Source organism: Pipra filicauda, unplaced genomic scaffold (assembly GCF_003945595.2).
Source record: "Pipra filicauda isolate LSUMZ 115617 unplaced genomic scaffold, ASM394559v2 scaffold18_size4552066_pilon, whole genome shotgun sequence".
Lineage (NCBI taxonomy): Eukaryota > Metazoa > Chordata > Aves > Passeriformes > Pipridae > Pipra > Pipra filicauda.
In genome coordinates, this window is record NW_024104298.1 from 439,350 (window position 1) to 453,696 (window position 14,347).

Here is a 14,347-nt window from a genome sequence, read left to right on the forward strand (position 1 = left end):
ACTTTAATTAACATGACCACCACTGTCCCATAAACCTACCTCTTTTGGCACAAAGGTCAAGAAGCATTCCAAAGCAGACTCCTCCTTTAAGTTAACTGAATACAAACAAGGCTTTGAAGAACAGCACTCAATCACTGCCAAACAAAATTCAGAATCAAATTACAGATGTTAGTGCATGAAATATCAACTTTGCAATAGTTGCAGTACTTCGAAGTGATTTCCAACATAAAGTATCTACATATTTGTATGGTAAACATTTCTCACAAAGTTACAAAGGAATATAGTATCTCATAAGGATTCTGGAGGTAATTTTGAGAAGTATCAATCACCAGCAACTTTGACTGAAGTTACTGACTTGGGAGAACACAATATTTGAGAGGAAATAAAAGTCAAAACCAAAACAGTGTCATTTACCTTTGAATAAAAAAGTGTAAGGCAAAAATAGTTAATTATATAATGAAAACTAATACTACAGGGAGAAAAATAGTTGGCTGACACTGTTTTTTTAAAATGACTTTTAGGCATAATCTACAACACAGAGGTTTACCAATAAGGCTTGCTTCATTTTTCAGATTTTCATGTCCTATTTGAAGACACTGGCAGAAGCACGGGTTTCCAACAAAGAACATAACATTCCTTCCAGACCAGTATTCATCCAGGAACACCTGGATCAGTATTCGCCGTTCCATTTCAAACACAAACTCTGATAAAGAAATCATGTGCAACGAGCCTCTTCCCATGCTGGTTACTTGCCTGTTGTACAAAGTCCTACAGCTCTTTTCCAAATTAAGGTGACTGACAAAGAGCCCTCACCTTCCCTTCCCTTTTAAATGCACCACATGATAAGAAAATCTCGCTCTCCTTGTCAGATCATTTTTTGTCATCATCCACATATAGTTCAACATAAAGATACAACTATATTTTATAATACTGTCTTGCAGAGCCCTTATTTCCTGAGTTTGCAGGCTCAAGCTGCAAAATTCTCTTGTGAATAATGATGTTGGAACAGCAAAGGAGATGCCATGACTGAAGTAGGAAAGGGTTGTGGAACAACAAGTAAAAGATAAGAATCTGCACTAGTTCTACCAAGAAAAAAAGAATAGCAATAACATTCCACATATTGGCCCAATGTCATTCTGAGTCGGGCATTGTGTAGAACAGAGGTCCTGTGATTAACCTGCAGACACCCTGTGCCTTCAGGAAAAAGAAAAGTCTGGACTTATACTGATGGTGAATTAATTGAAGGGTAAACATTGTCAAAACAGTGGGCATGAGTCCATGAATAGGAAATGAATATAGTTGTTTGGCTTTGTTTGTTTGGATTTTCTTTTTTTTTTATTATTTTAACTGGTGAGAGGGTACTCAAACTTTTTTATTTGTTATACGTTAGCAACTATAGCAGAAAAAAAGGGGGAAAAAACCTACAGGCAACCTGACATTTTGCAAATACTTATTTTTGGCAAATGTCATTTTGCAGGCAAACCAAAATGTCTCCTCTTAATTTATATTAAGCAACACATTTAAAATAATTGCTTTAGGTTTTCTCATCTGAGAAAATTTATCTACCAGAAATAGCCTGACAGATTTTCCCTTAGTATTACCCATTCTTTATTTAACAAAAAATCTGATACAGCAAAGGCAAATACCTGAATGGTCATTAGCATCCAGTTTAAAATCCTTATTCTTAGAAAAATCAAACTCCACTCTGGTACGTGATTGTCCTTTGTTCTGCAGCAAAAATGGAATTGAACTTGTAGCGCCAACATAAACGCCACCGAAGTCCACTCGCTCCTGTAAGTTTAAAGAAAAATGGGTCAAACCACTGTGAAGTCAAGTTTATAACTGAACATAATGTGAAAAAATATAACTGTGCAAGATCCACAATTTATTACACAATAACAGTATTGGTTAATCAATAGTCTTGCATAACCCATATCATTAAAATCTTTCCAGGACACAAAGCACAAGAGTTTAGAATTCAATATTAAGTTCAGTTACACCATCAGGAAAGTTTTCATCATTCAGTAAACAGATCAATGGAATATTTTTTCCTTTATTTCACTCTTTGCTATAACTAGCTTAAGAAAACCTCTCCCTTTTAACAAGTTCAAAAGCTAAAGCTGTCAGCTATCATTTAGTGCAACTGTTATATGTACATTTGGTTTGTAATATCTCTTCCTAAGTTCTCCTTGATGATTCTCTCGGGAAGTTAGTATAGGAAAAAATGACAAATATGAAGTAGGGAGGAGCCACTTTGACACTTAGATAAAGCAAAACACTTAATCAATCTTACCAATTGCTACAATTTCCTCATACTTACCACACTCATGCTTATTTCAGCGACCTCTACAAATCCACTAACCCTAAGCACTTGTGCTCCTGCACTTCGCACTTCTACCTAAGAGAATGGACAACAGTGAGACTGCTGGCAAGGTCATTTTAACAGAACTATCTCACCAAATCTTTCACAATTACATGAAAAAAAGTTTAACACAAAAAACCAAAGCAACCCTACCCCCACAGATACAGAGTGGAGAGAGACATTCAGTATAAATTGTAATGAAAATATGAAAATAACTCTGCTTTTATAATATAATGCGTTTCTGCTATGGAAATATGAGGAGGTAAAAAACATGCCTTTGTTTTCTAGAACATATATTAACAGATTCCAGTGTTATGTGGCTTCAAATCATATCTTTGTGGCATTCCACATCAGGGATAGATTTGGTTGTCAATTGAAAACACAAAACCAGACAAACAAACTAAAAAAACCAACCCAAAGTTTTAAGAAAGACTAGTCCTCCCTGCTTCTGCAGATAAAAATAATGTTGCAGGAGGCTGTATTACTAGAATGAGCATGTTTTTTCCAATAGGAGAAAGCTGTATCCAGCAGCTGTGAGGAGTGGAAAGTATACTATGACACAACTGCTTGACAGAGGTGCTGGTAGCAAGTACATACAATTGTTCTGAGGAATGCTAGATCTGTTGTAAAATTTGAAAAAAATAAATGGATATTAGGTTTAACAAGCATAATATATGCAGGCACAGAAGATGGAGAATCCAAGATCAGTGTCAGAAAAAGTAACAAAGCTCAAGCCCTTGATAGCATCCTTTTTCCCAACCTCACTTATCTGAACAAGGACAAACTCAGGAAGTAGGTACATAGAAAACAAAATATGATTAAATGCTTATTGTATGCCTATTATCAAATCAAAACTACTAGAAGATCCATCTCTGAAAAGACCACAAAAAGAAGTAAAGAAATGAAAGACACTGGAGTATTCCAATCCTTCCCCTCTATGAATTACAAAAACTGCAATATGTCTATATTATTTCCTAAGGACAATCACATGTCAGCTTCAACAGCTTGTCAGTAGTATAGTATGAATCAGCTCAAACTGAGAGGCTGTTCTGATATTTCTTAGCAGGACTGAGACAAAACAACAGAATAGGTTATAGCAGTTATCATCTGCTGCAAGAATACCTTGAAAAGTGTTAGAACACTGGAGATAAAATCCACAAGATACGTAAAAATGTACATACATGAACATACAGCTTAACAATCAAAAGACAAAGTCCTTCCAGTTTTGAGTACCTCCACATTCTTATCAAAAGTCATGTTTGCATTCGGAGTGAAGGAGATTTTGAGATCAGCTGTGCCCCCCACAGGCAGCACTCCTTGTGAGGGGGTGATGGTCATTCCAGGCAGCGGGTTTGGATCACGAACCTTCACAAACACAAACAGCAAACGGACTGAAAAAGGTGTTCGGGTTTGTTTGGTTTGGTGGGTGTTGTTTTATTTATACCAATATATCCATCTTAAAGATTTTATATTCTTACAAGGAGAACCTTCATAGCATATAATGCTAATTTGGACTTAGAAGTTTGGGGAAAAATGCAGGTTAACAAAAGAAAATAGCAGATTTCTAAAGATGACTCTCAGTTTCTACTATGAATTACTCTTTGCCCACCAACTGGAAACTTATCATTCAGGTTTTCAGGTTGTTTTCAGGTTGTTTTCATTAAGCTATTAAAATTAACACTTGCTATCCAGCAAGTCTTCAAAACATTCTACATAATTTTTTTTCAGTGACAAATAAATTCATCACTTCTTTTTTGACATTCACAGTAAAAAGATAGGACACAGAAACCCAATACTCTACAGCTCAGTAATGAGAAGTAAATATTCAGTTTACCCACAGTTAGTAAAGACAAAATAGAATTTGTTCTCTTCTAATGCACTCCAAACAGACAACTTTTTAAAGTATAGCTTTGAAAAGTGATAATGATCAAGACCAACCAGGCATCTCTTGGCTTAAGAATAATTGTGGAGGCTAAAAAGCCTGGGTATGTTTTTTTGCCTTACTGGCTATGCTGATTTTATTCTTTCAGGCCCATCCTCCAAGAGTGTAGTAATAATACTTGTTATTTGACGCTCAGGTGCTAAAGAGAAAAATATGGTACGAATCAAAATAAAATGTTTCTTAGTATCATTATAATGAAGAAACAAAAACTCTTAGGATTTCAATAAAAATTATTTTGCTTCACAAAATAAATACAGCAATTATCCTGTGATCAGGAGAATTAATGAGGTTAAGTTTCCTATTAGTTCTGTATCATGTCTTTACCCATTCTGGCATCCATCTCATCCCACATCCAATTCATCACACAACCCATCTTCCTCTCAGATATTAGCCTAGCAAAGTAATCATGTGCTGTGACTGGTCTGGGATGCACTGACTGGGCAGGCAGCGTGGATAGGGTGACCAGCCAGTTTGCTCTGTGTCTCAACATCTGGAAACATCCAGGCTGTAACTGTCTTTCCACCAGTACACCAGTATGGGGTTCCACTCTCACTATTGGTTCTCATGAAGCTGCCAGAATCGTCTGTTGGTCCCTCACATTTCACAGAGGGACAGAATTCCTGTTCACATACATCTTGTTTCTTCAGAAAACCAGACAAAAACTTAAGTAGGTGCATATTTAATAACCGAGAACACAACACCATAACATGATCTGATAAAACTAACTCCCTTCTGCTCTTCACCCCAAGGAATTAAATGTGCTAGAAATAGCTTTAGCTTACTTGGAAGTATGCATGGTTGCGTCCTGTGTTTTGAAGAACGGCTGTCTTACAAGTAGACAAACCCATTGGACTATGAATGAAGGATATATTTTGTGTCACAAACTGAACTTTAGTAGCACCAAGCTATTAACAAAGAAAAAAAAAAGATAAAACAGGTGAATTCTATAACATATTCCTAAGTACAAATAAATAATTCAGCCTATTTTTTTATTACATCGAGAGCTAATATACTTGTGAAAATGCATAAATTACAAGTATTCAGATAGATAAACAAAGCTTAAATGTGAGACAAGATTTAATCAATGTACTGAACTGTAGTGGTTTGAACCTTGTTTTCCCCAGAGGCTAAGAGAAGTGGTAGACCCCAAGGGGTGGAAACCCCTGGAAGTTTTGAAATTCTGCCCAATGGACGCTCCTGCAGAAATGTAAACATATCACAACCAGACCGGTAAAGAAGAGTGGTAGTTTGGTTGTTGGAGGAGAGGTGGCCATGTTGTAGAGCCACGAGGTAGGGGCTCTGAGCCCCTTGGGGCCTCTGGCCCCCTCCCAGCCCCTGGCTGGGGGCTGCAGGGACCTGGAACAGCATAAAGCTGGGCTAGGTGCCTGTAGTTATGCCGGGAGATGTTTTCTCCATGGGCACAGAGCAGCAGCCGACGCTGACCAGAGAAACAGTGGCAGAGAGCCAGAGATAAGAACCTGAACTGAAGAAGCAGCAGAAGCAACATGCAGCACTGCAGAGGAGACTCCTGGAAGGAGAGTCGAGGAAAGGAGAGCCAGCAGCTGAGAGCTACAGAGTTCTTGGGGGTAAGACTGATACCAGATCCCCAAAACTCCTTTGAGACCTCCTGGAAGGAGGAAGATGATGGACTCTTACTTGAAAGAGCCTTGAAGTGCGACATGCACTGTAGAAAGGAGCTAGAGAGCTCCGAGAGGAATGCAGGGGGAGTGGACCTTGGCTTCCCCCCCCTCGCACTGCTGCCACGGTGGCAGCCTGAGAGACAGGGCACAGAGGCCCTGCAAGAGATACCAGACCGTCACGAAGACCCCCCTGTGTCTTCGTGATATGACGTGGTGAAACGACCTTGTCTGGGGTTACGAAGCCCACGGAAGACCCCTCGGTTGTGAGGCGATGGGGCCGAGAGAGAGGCTTGGATACCTCCCTCGTGAGAGCTGGCAGAAAAGCCAGCCACAGCTGCTGCATGCATGAGAAGAAACCTGCTGCCTTAGAAGATGCTGCTGTTCAGAGACTGGAAGGGATCTGTCCTTCTTTCCCTCCTGGACTTTTATTTGGAGGGGAGAAGAGATCTGATCCATTGTAAATACTATATGTCATGGTAGAGATAGTTTGTGATCGTGTGTATAATGTGATATGGTATTTATTTGTACAGTCATTGTAATATATTTCCCTTTCCCCCACTTTGGAGTCTGGTGTGTTTTGTCTGGAAAAACCTCTCTCACATTAGGTTGAGATGTGGGAGGGGGGATGGAGCTAGGGAATTGGATTTTGGGACTATCTCAAACCATGACATGAACTCATCTAGATTCAAATTAAACAGACCCAACCCCACAGATATTTCTGGTCTAACTTCAAGACAGATAAAAATCCTTTAATTAAACTTAACAGCACAAGCTCCATTAATTTCAAATGTGTGATCAGAACAAGATACTTCAGAGATATTAATAGCAGTAGAAATGCCAATATTCTAATTTATACACATCCTGGTTTACATATGGCAATTTCCAAGGCTTCAAAACAAGAGGAAAAAAAAAATTAAAAACCTACTGGAAAAAAAAAAAAAAAAAATCAAAATAGGCTCATCAAAAAGAAGGGTAAAGTTTTCTTGGCTCCCAATGGAAGTCCTAGAGTATGCAGCCAATAGAATACAGTGAAAAGAAAAAGACAACTTTCTTACTCCCTAGCATGTAATGTAAGAGAACAAATGACTAACCTAAGGTGAATGTCACTGCTTAGAAGACTATCCAGAAAATTGATTCTCAAATACCATATTCAAATAACAATACAAAATTACACTAGAGCCTGTTGTTACCCTGAAACTCTGAAATACACCTTCCCACACACACTTTGATTTTTACCCCATTAACATATATCTAAAGAACTGTCATATCACCTCTCAACCTTTGTTTAGTTAAACTAAGCAAGTCAAAACCAATAATTACCTCATAATATATAAGAACCGCTAAGCTATGATGCCAAAATAGGTATATCATCAAAAGCAAGAAAAAGGCAAATTGTCTTTTCCTTGCCTTCTCCATCATGTCTTTGTAGCATATTTTTTTGTTAAACACGTCAAATAGAAGCAATATGAAAATATTTTTAATACATGATAATATAAGTATATTTAAGACATCACTTGCTTTAAAAAAATAATGCATTTTTCTTCTCTAAATCTGCTGTATAAATTATTACCTTTGCAAAACATTTCAACTTTATTTCATTTCCTTTGCGCACACACAAGATGAATTCTCCTTCTTCTGGAGAGTTGAACCCTGAACGCCAAACAACTTCACACTCCAGATCACTATAGGCCTCCACAAGCCCTAAATACATGTACATATTTTACATATTATAGCATACACATGTGCAATTATCAAATTTCATTGTATAATTAGAAATAACTTAAGCACATTAAAGTGAAATGACCTCCTATTACTGAAGACTAAGCCTACATTTCTCAGGTGTTGAACAGTATGATGAAATAAGTAAAATTAGTTTCTGAATTCTCATGACAATTGCATAATCGGTCTATTAGTATCCTGCAGTAAAACACACTCAAAGTTCACTGGTGTTTTTTAGCCATGAGTTAATCTAATAGTCAACATTAAAAAATAAAAGAACAGACTATCCTTCTTGTAGAATAACAACTTTGAAAAAGACCATATACATTTTCTTGCTTGGAGTCTGAACTTGTATTAGCAGAAATATCTTCTCTCAAGAATCAGAGCACACCAAGCCAAATCTTGACTGAACTGTGTAATGCCAATTCAGTCAGCACTTACTTCTTTAATAACAGAGATCCAACATACTCCTGCAGAATGATATTTTTCCAAAGGAAAGAAGGTAAAACCTAAAGTCTCATGAATGTATTCAGGGTAGGGTTTATACAGGGAGTGCTGCTGTCATAATAACACTGTGATCTGATTCTAGTTTTGGGATACGTTGATCTAAGTCTAAAAATACAGTATATAGCATCAGATAAATGTTTGTTTTATTTAACACTGTTGACATTTAAGACACATACACACACACTGTATTTGCACAGTATACCTCTGGCAGGCCGTATAGAAAATGCAGGTTTTCTATCTGTAATTACAGGTTTCCAAATGAATCCAGCTGGATGGTTTCTGGGATTGCAGACCCTGACGGTTGCTCTAAACTCTGTCCCTGCTAGGCAGCCAGGAACAGGATTTAAAATCAGTTCCCTTGTAGACAGCTCAAGTTCAATAGGCACAGCATTTGCAACTACCAGCACATGCCCAGGGTGTTGGTTGTTTATCTTGTAAGCAAAAGATCTGCAACATAAAAATATATATTTCTCTATATTTTTATGCATTTATTATGTTGCAGTCGGAGTAAAATTTATGTGAAATATAACCATTAGCAAGAAAATATTTAACAAAAGAATTGAGTGTGAACACACAACAAAGACTGACAAGAGAAAAAATTTTGTGCTTGTTTTGCATACTACTTAAATCATGCCAAAAGTGATGGTCATCCCAAAGGATGATCAGCCTCATACAGTCATTTTAACAACATCAGTAAAGTGAGAGTTCAATACCAGAAGGCTGGAAAACAGATATAGTTTGCCTATACATTTTCCCATGAGCTGCATCAAAAGATCTTAGCATAGATGCAGTGATGAACACTATGCTGGAAAGAGTACGGTATTTTCCATAAAAATTTATCCTAGCAAATACACTGTCACAGCAAACTTTTTTCCCTGATATACCTGTAGTTATATGGGCTTTCCACAGGACATGTTTTTCTTTGGAAAATTTTGCAACATAAAACTACATTAATTACTGGACTGATGCAATTATTAATTAAAAAATAATTAAGAATCATTATTAATTATTGCAAATAAATGAGTGCACACCATTAACAATTATTACACTTTGTTTAAACCAGCCAGTGACTTTTTGTATTGTACTACTGCCAAGAAAATGTGTAAATCAAGACAAATAAAAAAACCTTACCTTTTAAAGCTTCCAGGAGTGATTGTCTCAAATACAATTGGAACGTGAGTCTTTGTAAGAGGAGGCACCACTTGAGACAATGGAGATGTCTCCTGCAATTCCTCAATTTCAATCTCAATTTGTATCCATATATGGACTAACAAGTTATTGATGATGTACAGTTCTTTGGTTGTTGTAGAATACACACAGACATCACCAAAATCTATAGTAGAAGGACCTGGAATATATAAGAAATAAGATGTTCAATAAAAAAAGTTAATGCAAGTAAACATAACTACTAAAATATTATGATCAAAACATTTTAGTTCCTCAAATTACAAAATTAGTCAGCTACAAAAATCTTGTAGCAGAACAAATTCTCCCTAAAATCTGGAAGTAAATACCATGCATGTTCTATGAATGTTTTCAGTAGTACAGTTCAAAAGCCAGCAACATTTATTTCTTAATTGTGTTATTGGCTAAAAAATTCCTATTTTTTAGCCAACTATTAAAATAGGAAAAGCAATGTGCTCATTACTCAAGGTACTAATAATAACCACAAATACTTCTTTTTGTTAAGCAGATATTTAAACGAATAGACAAGCAGCAATTCACTGACAGTTTATACACTTAACCTATTGATTTGCTCCCTAATGTGTGACCACTTGCTTTAATAATTCATGTCATTTGATGGTCACAGAATTATTTCACTACTTAACTTACTGCTATCACTAATTTTTAGGCTGGTCTGTAAACTTCACTGCTCATGGCACTAATCAAACATCTTACAAAACTCTCAGTACTTTTTCTATTATGTTTATCTTACTCTACCTTTTCCCAAGTATATCAGTATCTATGCAAGTTCTATCTTGATTGAAAATAATAAATAAAAAGCCCAGAAATTACTGAAAAATTTCATTTTGTTGCTAAATAATTTTACTGAAGAAAAGTTGACCTTAAAACAGACCTATAGTAGTACCAAATGTTAATAGATGAGTCCCTCACAGGCTTTACAAGGAATTACTCCCCATCGCAGAGCACTCTGCTGAAATTATTTTGAAGGAGGATCCTGAAGTTTTACTTTTAGGGGGTATCAATGTTCACTGTTAATTCCCAGAAACATTCTGAGCACTGCCATGAATCTTATTGATATTAATGCTGGTCCAGATACTATCCAATAACAAGGCATAAGGATGAGAACAACCCTCATATTATGCTGTGATGATTTCTCTGTAATAGCTTGTGGTATGAGCAGTCTTCAAAGAAAACTCTTCTTCTACATGTTCATATCTAATCTATCTCAGTATTTTCTGAGAAGTACAAAGCTTTAGTTAAACACTACTGTAGACATCAAGCTACCACCAAATTAAACTATTTTCTATTTAGGGTGAACAATTATAATCGTAAATTGTGTTACCATAAATAACTGCTTTTATAAGAACTACATGCATTTAGCAACCAAATTAAAAATCTTACCAATGAATATTTGATGAAGCTGCTTGTGTGTCAAAGTTAGACTACAATCTTCCTTCTCCTGGGTAGAAGATGGCACAGGACTAAGCCAACTCCAAGTCTGTGATAAGCACAAGACACCTCTCAGAGTAGGATCAAAATTCTTATGCTTTTTTAACATGGTAAACACATTATGCTCACATTGCTACTCAAGCATTTAACTTACTTCTTTATTTGTAGGTGTGGATGTAATTGTTGCCAATTTTCGACTAGTTAATAGGCAATCATCATTTAAAGGAGGCTTTTTCAACCGTAGCTTCTCCATGGGAAAATCTGTGATTGAGATGTTTGGTGACTTAAGCCCTTCACCTGGTTTGATTCCTATGCTTACAGGATCATTATACATATCAAACTGCCTACAGGAAAGGGAAAAAAAAAGGAATATGGAAATCTAAAAGTTTGAGTATTCTATGATCTACACATTAAATAACTTAATATTTTTAAACAAAACAAGTAATACTTTAAGTAAGAATATTCCATTATTTAAAAAACTTTCAAGTATAGAGAATACCTTGAAAATTCTTTTTTTTTCTTTTGTTTAGATAAAGACTAACATTTATGTCCTTGCACAAATGTTGCACATTTGTGCCAACTGCTTTGTTAAATAGGTTGAACATGTTATGGCTACAAAAATACAAATGAGATAATGCCTAAAAATATCTCTTAAAGAGCAATTAAGTTGTAAAATCAAGCACTTAAAAGTTAGCAACTGCCAAGATTACAAAGCATGTAATGGTGTATCTCTAAACTGGACCAATTATAGCGTAATTTTCACAGCAATTACATTTTTGGTTAAAGTTCAATTCCAATAAATCAACTTAACCTGCAACTAAAAGACTTGAAATGTCTAGAGATCTTACACAGATGTTTTTTATCAAATATTCCTACTTTTGTATCAAGAAAATTATTACTATATTTAATAGTAGAACTAAAATGTATCTGATAACTTTTAAATTTTCCTTTCTGTTCTTGCTCCTCATGCAGTATACCTTGAATACATGTGTTAATGGTCATATAAACAACAGGTCACACACTACACAACACTAGTTCCTTTCAAAAACACCATAATCACCTGCAGAAAAATAAAATAAATCCAGCTCTGCAGGCCTTGTCTGAATCATGTATACACAGAGCAAGGTAAATTGAGATTACAAGAATAATCCACTGGCACTACTAATTTTTCAATAATGGATCTTAACAATCTAACACTCTTAAGGTATTATTTACCTTGCTTTAGAAGATTTATGGGTTTTTCTTCTTTTAAATAAAACTTTGTAAAAGTAGCAGAGCTGTCAGTGCTGCTTTTCCATGATTTTGCTCCTCAGCATACCAATCAAATATACAAATTCATAGTGAGAATTTACTACAAGGTAAGGCTAGATGACCAGTAACATTGGAGGATTGTATCTGCTTCATTCCACAGAATATATAATAATTTACGTACTAAATCTATCACTCAGGGTGAGCTAGACATCCTAGTTGGAAATACATATTTATAATATAAAAAGAAGGAATACAAAACAATCAATGTTATGATTTTCTTTCTATCAGCCATAACCAACTCTTCTTAAAATTTGTCATGTTTATTTATTTTAAGTTCAATTTCAAGTGCCATGCCTCTATCCCTCCATTTCACCCAGGAAATTATCTCTACATGCCTAAATGAACAAAACCGGGTTTTGCATGCACTATAAAAGAAGGTCCCAAGAACACAAGAATTTCAGCATGGGACAATTTAAGGGATATGATTGGTGCCACTAAGTTAATTCTGCACATATATAGACCTAGTTTGTGTATGAACCCAAAGTACTCATTTATCCTTCAAAAAAAGTCTTACCTGGCAGCATCCTTCTCTAAACGACGCTGTCTTAAACTGGAAATGAAGTCACCATAGTATTTCTTATGTGCTTCTATTGACTGTCGCTCAGAGTCAGTATAAGCAAATTCTGGATCTATGAAATTATATCTCTCAGTCTTTGTGAAAATAGTCCTAAATATTTAAAGAGAATTGTAGTTTCACTACATGTGTAAAATGATTCTGGGTCTTGTTAGAAAGAAAACATATTGATCTTGATAGATATATATTTCATTGCAAACATTCTTTTTATCACAGCTGATTATTAATATTTGACCTTGTACAGGCAACCGTAAAAATGAAATATTGCAACTGTAATAGCTACATTTCATGTAAGAAAAGCAACTTAAGAAATTTATGTGCAAGAGACTCATAAATGCAATGAATTTTAAAGAACTTTCAGTGCAAAAAAACCCCAGTGAGTAACAAATCTTGATCTACTACATGCTATATATATAAATGTGTAGGTTTAAATATTAGATTCACATAATTTTTACCTGTACTTTTTGTCCCATTCACCAGGCCTAACACTGGTTGCACGATCATTAGGGAAAGCTATAAGTGCATCATCCTTACAATTCCTGTTTATCCGGTGGGTATGAATTCGTGTTTGGTTTGATTTAAGCATTGCCACAGGTGTTGCATCAGTGCATTGTATTGCCCCACGTGCTGCATCAGTGCACTCTTCTGTGCCGTCAACTACAAACTGTCCAGTTGCATTAGAAATCACTGGTGTTAAACCTTAAAATTCAAATAAAACGTGAACTTAAACTAATATTTTTAAAGCAAAATTCAAAGTATTAGAAAATATTTCTGATTTGCACTGGTCCACCCAGCAGTGCAACAATCAGTCACCCATCCCAATGTGTTTTCCTCAGAGGGAAGAAGGCATTCACATCATACCAACAGCTCACTGCCTCCCTTGGCCTTGATCACACAAACAAATATCAGAGCTCAAAGCACTGCCCTGTCCAGCTGTGACACTTTGTCTTGCACAGGCACATGATCAGCACTCAGAGCTGCCTCCATCACAATCCTGTTCATGGTGTCCTAAAGCTTTTCTTAAGGGCTGCAAACACAGGCATGATTTTTGACAAAGAACTCCCAAGCTATCACAACTAAAAAGACAGCTCAGATATTTTTCACTCTAATTTTATAAAAGCACATATATATTAATGTCAAAGATAAAAATTACATCAGAAACTAGGCCATGGGTTTGCTCACCTCTCCTTAAATACATACATTTAAAACAGCCCTATAAATAAATAAATCCGTACTTCAACTGCCCTTTCCTCCCTCACTTGCAAAAAAAAAAAATTGATCATTAAATATTTTTGTTTTACCTACTTCAGCCTTACTTTACTCCAAAATGGCTATCAAAAAAAAACCCTAAAAAAATCAAAAGCTACTTTCCATCCTCTAAACCATAGGAGAGATTACAACTTTCACTGCCCAGGGAGGCACAGTTTGCAAGAAGCTTCATTCCAGTCTCTCCCCTGTCTTCAACTGAATTCAGAGACAATCACACACACTCATTCACAGAGACAGGGAGAAGACAACAGGGAGATACAGACCTATCTATATAAGGATCTGAAAAAAATAAACTTTTCCTCCACACTTTAATGAGACTTAAAAGCAAAACACAGCTATCAGTAGCCTAAATAGTAAATATCCTTCATAAGCTCTTTATGAATCTGCAG

The 14,347-nt window shown here is 35.9% G+C and overlaps 1 protein-coding gene across 1 annotated transcript in view; it reads right to left on the minus strand.

Moving 5' to 3' along the window:
• CFAP47 (cilia and flagella associated protein 47) overlaps positions 1–14,347 on the minus strand; it is a 277,322-nt gene that overhangs the window by 247,937 nt on the left and 15,038 nt on the right. Inside the window, exons 10-21 of the mRNA XM_039380204.1 lie at positions 13,145–13,388; positions 12,630–12,782; positions 10,959–11,148; positions 10,757–10,853; positions 9,302–9,518; positions 8,373–8,617; positions 7,515–7,645; positions 5,087–5,209; positions 3,596–3,727; positions 2,321–2,398; positions 1,647–1,791; positions 40–134 (exon numbers count right to left, since the gene is read on the minus strand). Coding sequence (XP_039236138.1) covers positions 40–134; positions 1,647–1,791; positions 2,321–2,398; positions 3,596–3,727; positions 5,087–5,209; positions 7,515–7,645; positions 8,373–8,617; positions 9,302–9,518; positions 10,757–10,853; positions 10,959–11,148; positions 12,630–12,782; positions 13,145–13,388 — 1,850 coding nt within the window. The remainder of the gene's footprint in view (positions 1–39; positions 135–1,646; positions 1,792–2,320; positions 2,399–3,595; positions 3,728–5,086; positions 5,210–7,514; positions 7,646–8,372; positions 8,618–9,301; positions 9,519–10,756; positions 10,854–10,958; positions 11,149–12,629; positions 12,783–13,144; positions 13,389–14,347) is intronic.